We start from the raw sequence: 7,500 nt of genomic DNA, 5'->3' as shown, positions 1-7,500 counted from the left end.
TATTATTATTATTATTATTATTATTGTTATTATTGTTATTATTTGCCACATGGAACCCAGTGATTAATGCTTTTTTTTTTATTTTTTATATATATATATATTTTATTAATATATTGTACAGTAAATCCCCCCCCCCCCCAGGCCCTGCTCCCAGTTCACCCCCCCCTCTCTCATATACCTCTCCACTCCATCCCTCCATCTCATCCTTGGCCTCCCCCTCCCTTTCTCCCCCTCCACCTCACTCACACACACTCCTTGTTAGTCTCTCACTCCATACCCCCAACTCACCCCCCTCTCTCTCATATACCTCTCCACTCCATCCCTCCATCTCATCCTTGGCCCTCCCCTCCCTCTCTCCCCCTCCACCTCACTCACACTCCTTGTTAGTCTCTCACTCCATACCCCCAACTCACCCCCCTCTCTCTCATATACCTCTCCACTCCATCCCTCCATCTCATCCTTGGCCCTCCCCTCCCTCTCTCCCCCTCCACCTCTCACACTCCTTGTTAGTCTCTCACTCCATACCCCCAACTCACCCCCCTCTCTCTCATATACCTCTCCACTCCATCCCTCCATCTCATCCTTGGCCTTTCCCTCCCTTTCTCCCCCTCCACCTCACACTCCTTGTTAGTCTCTCACTCAACATACCCCCAATTCACCCCCCTTCTCTCTCATATACCTCTCCACTCCATCCCTCCATCTCATCCTTGGCCTCCCCCTCCACCTCACACAAACTCACCTGGGCTGCAATGGTCACTTCGAATAACATTGTGCCTTACCTGTGCGATATTTTGCTGTGACCACAATATATGGAAATAGACTGTGAAGGAGAGTGAGAGACTGACGAGGAGAGTGTATGTGAGTGAGGTGGAGGGGAGGAGAGGGAGGGGATGGCCAAGGATGAGGTGGAGGGATGGAGTGGAGAGGTATATGAGAGAGGGGGATGTGAATTGGGAGCAGGGCAGTGAAATGGCGGGGGAGAGTGACGTGGAGGCGATTTGTTTGTGGCCCCCCCTTGACGTCTGGCAATTGATGGATAGATAGATAGATAGACAGTATCATTCTGTTTATAAAGGCTCCGGTATGCTTCGTGTCGGCCTTAGTCAGCTAGTATCAGCTCTCCACACTGCTCGATCTCTAGCAGCATTAACAAGATCAAGCTCACATTGCTTTTGTACATCCAGCATCTCACTAGACAGGTAAAAAAATATAAATGAATTTGGGCTTGCAAAATCGCAATCAACAAGGTGTAATGAGAAAGATGTGGACAGAGTGTAGGAGGAAAGCATTGTCCAGGAAGAGACAGTTGTAGGGGGTGTGGGGGGTGGGTTTTAGTGCTGTTTGGGCATCTATATAAAAAGGATGGACTTGGATCTGTGTGTAGTAGTGTAAATATGGATGTGGACATAGTGTGGGGGAAAAGGACAGCTGTAGGTGGTGGTGGGGGTGAGTTTAAGTGCTGTTTAGACCTCTATATAAAAAGGATAGACTTGGATCTGTGTGTAGTAGTAGTGTAAATATGGAATGCGAGGAAATTGTCTCATACCACTTCATAACTAGAAAGACCTTGGCTGTGGGTGATGTTGGGGAGGGTTGTAAATGATGTTTGGACCTCTGTACGTAAAACAAACATGAATGGATGTGGTCAGGTCCTGGAAATACACACTCCTGAAGGTGTAGAAGTGTAAATAAGTGTAAATATGAATATACAGTTAGATGTATGCATGTGCTGTGTAAATAAAAAGGACCTGGGTGATTTAGAGGGTTGTAAGTGATGATTGTACCCCTCTATACCAGTCCCTTTTGAAGACTCCATTTTTTCGTAAGCCATAACCCCCTCACGACTCTTTATCTGTCTATCTACGAGTCTTCTATCTATCCATGAGTCTCCCATAGCCAAATAACATCATCGGTTACAGTAAGAATGAAATAAAACCGACATGACAAGGATTCAAAGTTTTAATCACCAGCTTTATGCACTTGAAGGTTTGAATGAGTGATTATGAATGAGAATATCGTTATGACCGTTACCTAACTGGACTATGGATGTTTACCTATGTTGAAGATCTTAGCTAACATTTTCTATTCGTTATTATGCTCCTCTATGAACACTTTGTAAACATCCACCCTATTTTTAACATTTCTACAGCTTTCATACTCATTCTAACGTCAATTCCTGAACATTAGAATTATTTATACAAGTTAGACAATTCTCTGATCCATTTCAAACATCATTTCTCATCCGTTACGCTCTCCTTTAAGTATTTTCAAACTTCCACCCTATTTTAATATTTCTACAGCTTTCATACTCATCCTAAAGTTAAATCCTGAACATTAGATTTATTTATACAAGTTATGCAATTCTCTGATCTATTTCAAATATCATTTATCATCCGTTATGCTCTCCTTTAAGTATTTTCAAACATCCACCATATTTTAAAATCCCTGTTGTGATTATACCAATTCATTTACAATCGTTAACATCCACAAAACATAATTAACAGTTTCGTATACAGCAAACTCTCAATTATCCATCGTCTCAAGGTCCAGCCCAGTGCAATATCCGGCGCTGCATTCTCGGCTCCTTTAAACGAATATTCAGCGAGATTATGCAGTTTTGGGCAGTTCTGTGCGATATCCGGTGTTGAGGCGTAGCAACTGGCTCGTAAATGTAGCCGGCCAGCGCTGTATTACTGTATTGCTGTTTTGTATCATTGCTGTATTAGTGTATTTTGTGGTAGGTGGTGGCGACCATCATCCACTCACTTGATGTAGTGGTGACTACTTCTTCCGTAGCCTGTATCATTCTTTTTCTGTGCCTGTCCTCCTCTCTTCCTATTTCTCCCATCTTTCCTGTCACTTCTTATTGCTTTTCTTTCCTTTACAGGTGGCTTTACATTGAGTGACAAGCCAAATGGTTTCCTGTAAGCCAAGAAACCATTTACAACGCTGGGTGGTAACCATACACCATACGTGCTCCCTACGTGTCAACAAGTGGGTTGGTGGAGGGTTAGTGCCCCTCCCCATAAAACAACTAACTCAAATTCAAACGGCCACCCCTTACGGGATTATGGCGCCTGGCAGTAGATAGATAGATAGATAGATTAGTGTATTGTATCATTATTGTATTTTATGTACTGTTTTACTGTATCATTAATTTACTGTATTTTATGCTTAGTTTACATCTATTACTCATGGGAAAGTTTTTAGGATAGAGGCTCGAGATGGATAGTAACGCAATACCGAACTTGATGCCAAATATTGAGCCGATGCGGGGTACTATGCAATATCCGGCATTTTGCTTTAACCGGTGTAGGGATGGGTAAATTACAACGGATAATCGAGAGTTTACCGTATATATTAAACATCCCATTGTGATCTATAGTAAACATCACTATCAGCATTTCTATAACGGTCACCCCTTCTGTAGTCGTGGCGCGTAACTCTGAGGTTGTTGTTATCGTGCTCTGGCAACCTACCATTCAAAAGTGCGTCTGATTTCGTGTATAATATGAGACGCAGGTGATTCGTGTATGTTCGTGAATAATATGATTCGTGTATAATAATATGATTCGTGTATAATAATGCACTTTTGAATGGTAGGTTGCCAGGGTGTATGAGACGCAGGTGATTCGTGTATAATATGTTCGTGTACAATAATATTCGTGTATGATATATTCGTGTACAATATTATTCGTGTATAATATATTCGTACATAATAAATTCGTGTATAATATTATTCGTACATAATAAATTCGTGTATAATATCTTCGTGTATTATAACGATTCGTGTATAATATATTTCGTGTACAATAATATTTGTGTATAATATATTCGTACATAATAAATTCGTGTATAATATCTTCGTGTATAATAATATTCGTGTATATTCGTGCTTAATAACATGATTCGTGTATAATATGATACGAAATCGGACGCACTTTTGAATGGTAGGTTGCCAGGGTACGATAATGACAGCCGCAGAGTCGTGCGCCGCGACTATAGTATATTCCTTAACGTAATTTTTAACATATATATATATACACTCGCACACACGTCCGTTAAGTTCCGTTTTAAACACAATTTTCAAACATTGATATTTACCCATCATGCCTAAATTTAAACATTTTTAGTGCTTATTTAAATCTGTTACACAGTTTATTTGTCTTAGTCCATAATATAGATTCAGTTATTATTTATTTTATTTCTTATTTAATTTATATCGTTGTGGTCTTTGCTATGCTCCTTAACGTAACAATTTTTAGTACATTATGCATTTCTGTTTTGGTAAAGATGGATCCAATTATTTTTATTATTATTATTATTATTATTATTATACACATAACCATTTTTAGCACTTTGTTATTATGCTTGTTTGTTTTTGTAAAGATGGATCCAAGTATTATTATTATTATTATTATTATTATTATTATTCTTAACATAAACCATTTTTAGCACTTATGCGTTACTGTTTGGGCAAATATGGATCCAATTATTATTATTATCATTATTATTATTATTATTATTATTATGACTTTATATTCATTGTCACCGTATCTTTTTTATTTTTAAGTCGATTGGATATATTTTCAAAATTATATCATGTCAGTCAACTACAGCTACCATCATAGTAACACCTCATCCTCAATCTACCACTCTTTCTATCACATATAACAGTGTATATACAAGGGCGTGTACCAAACCTCTCTATTACACCTAATATCTATGACCAACAGGTACGCTGATTAAGGTGGCACGATTACAGTACAGTACTTAGGTATGTACAATTAGTCCTCATTTTAAATCAAAGAAAGTGTACAGGAATTACAAATCATCATCATTATCATTGTCATCATCGTCTTTGTCGTCATCGTCATTGTCATTCTTATCGTCTTTCCCTTCGTCACCATCATCATCATCATCATCATCATCACCATCATCGTCGTCTTTGTCATCATCATCATCATCATCCTTATCCTCCTCATCATCATCATCATCATCATCATCGTCGTCATTGTCATAGTCATCATCATCATCATCATCGTCGTCGTCATCGCCTTTGTCACTGTCATCGCCTTCGTCATCATCATCATCATCATCATCATCATCAATCTCTTAAAAATGAAACAGATCTTGAATGACAATAAATCATTACACATGAGGAAATTATTCAGAATATTCGAAATTAAAACGACTTTGAATGAGGACAGTGATGTGGTCAGTTTACGTAGTGTATATATAGAATTATGTAGTCAGTTTAGCATATATAGGAGGAGTGAAGGAGTTTGCATTGAGAGTCACGGGAATAACCTTGTATTCTTCTAAACGCACGAAGCTCCCTTGAAGGCATTCCTTTTACACGAAGCTCCATATTTAAGCTTGTATATGCTCCCTGAAGCTCCCTGTAAACTCTCACCTTACACGAAGCTCCCTGTGAACGCTCTGACACCCTGCATAGCCTCCCTAATTTTAATAAGGTCTGGAAATAAGGGTGCATGGAGGAAGAGAAAATGGTTTGAAAGAGTTATGCTTTTTACAGGATATGTTAAAGTCTTTCATTCGTCTTCCTCGTCCATCCTGCAGTTTCCAGTCTCCCGGGAATCGATGGTTTAATATATTGGGTAGTTTGAGATAAGAGTTACGTTTCGCAGGATTGAGTCTTTCATCCTTCAAAATACAATCGTACTTAAATGGGTTTGTGACTGTTTTTTTACCTAGTTATTATTATTATTATTATTATTATTATCATTATTATTATTATTATCATTATTATTATTATTATTACTATTTTTTGGTACTCCATCTGTTTTTACCAATTTTCTTAAAACCTAACGATCTCAGTTTTTAAATTAACGAACAGATTTTAAATATTTGACTTCCCTTTTTTTTAACGACATTAGAGATTTTTTGTCTTAACAACCTCATATATATTTCCTTTCTTTCTTTCTTTCTGTCTGTCTGTCTGTCTTTCCTTCTCTCTCTCTTTACCAGTCGTAGTTTTGTGAGTCTGGGGTGGGTTGGGGTGCGTGTGTGACGGTGAGGGGTGCGTGGGTGCGTCTTCCCTCGCCGACGTCCTTGCTCTCCGCTGCAATGTTGCTTCTACCACTCAGCAGGTCATTGTACGCCTGGGGGAGATGGAGAGAGGAATAGTGATTTATTATTATTATTATTATTATTATTATTGTTATTATTATTACTGCTATTATTATTATTATTATTTTCATTATTATTATTATTATTATTTTCATTATTATTATTATTATTATTATTATTATTATTACTATTATTATTATTTTCATTATTATTATTATTATTACTATTATTATTATTTTCATTATTATTATTATTATTATTATTATTATTACTATTATTATTATTGTTATTGTTATTATTATTATTATAATTATAATTATTATTATAATTATAATTATTATTATTATTATGAGTTACTTGAGAGTTATTTGAGAGGAGCCTGTGGAATTACATGGAGAGACAGACTGACAAACTCAGACTGCAAATGTATATACCATAGAATTTCGAACAGCCAAAGCACATCTTCCTGTCTATATCTATCTATCTATTGCCAGACGCCTTAATCCCGTAAGGGTTGGCCACAAGCAAATCACCTCCACGTCGCCCTGTCCCCCACCATTTCACTGCCCTGCTCCCAGCTCACACCCCCCTCTCTCATGCACCTCTCCACCCCATCCCTCCATCTCATCCTCCCCCTCCACCTGACTCACACACACTCTCCTAGTTAGTCTTTCTCCATCCTCTTCACATGTTAGGGCTACACCGAATAAAGGAATGAGAAAGATAAAAGTAACATGGAATCTGTGTTTGATGCTCTCATGGCCTCATCCTTGGTCTACCCCTCCCTCTCCCCCCCCCTCCACCTCACCCATGTACGCTCTCCTCGTTAGTCTCTTGCTTCATCCCTCCATGTCATCCTCGGCTTACCCCTCCACCTCACTCATACACACTCATTAGTCTCTCACTCCAACCTCTCCACTCCATCCCTCCATCTCATCCTCGGCCTACCCCTCCACCTCACCCATGTACGCTCTCCTCGTTAGTCTCTTCATCTCTCCATCTCATCCTCGGCTTACCCCTCCACCTCACTCATACACACTCATTAGTCTCTCACTCCAACCTCTCCACTCCATCCCTCCATCTCATCCTCGGCCTACCCCTCCACCTCACCCATGTACGCTCTCCTCGTTAGTCTCTTCATCCCTCCATCTCATCCTCGGCCTACCCCTCCACCTCACCCATGTACGCTCTCCTCGTTAGTCTCTTCATCTCTCCATCTCATCCTCGGCCTACCCCTCCACCTCACCCATGTACGCTCTCCTCGTTAGTCTCTTCATCCCTTCATCTCATCCTCGGCCTACCCCTCCACCTCACCCATGTACGCTCTCCTCGTTAGTCTCTTCATCCCTCCATCTCATCCTCGGTCTACCCCTCCACCTCACCCATGTACGCTCTCCTCGTTAGTCT

The 7,500-nt window shown here is 39.5% G+C and overlaps 1 protein-coding gene across 1 annotated transcript in view; it reads right to left on the bottom strand.

Moving 5' to 3' along the window:
- Positions 1-5,984: 5,984 nt before the first annotated feature.
- jef (major facilitator superfamily domain-containing protein 6 jef) overlaps positions 5,985-7,500 on the bottom strand; it is a 21,140-nt gene continuing 19,624 nt past the window's right edge. The window contains exon 13 of the mRNA XM_080269062.1: positions 5,985-6,125. Coding sequence (XP_080125188.1) covers positions 5,985-6,125 — 141 coding nt within the window. The remainder of the gene's footprint in view (positions 6,126-7,500) is intronic.

The sequence above is a fragment of the Coenobita brevimanus genome, chromosome 31 (assembly GCF_032717465.1).
Source record: "Coenobita brevimanus isolate Jiangsu-jjx chromosome 31, ASM3271746v2, whole genome shotgun sequence".
Classification (NCBI taxonomy): Eukaryota; Metazoa; Arthropoda; class Malacostraca; order Decapoda; family Coenobitidae; genus Coenobita; species Coenobita brevimanus.
This window is presented reverse-complemented; position numbering and strand designations above follow the sequence as displayed.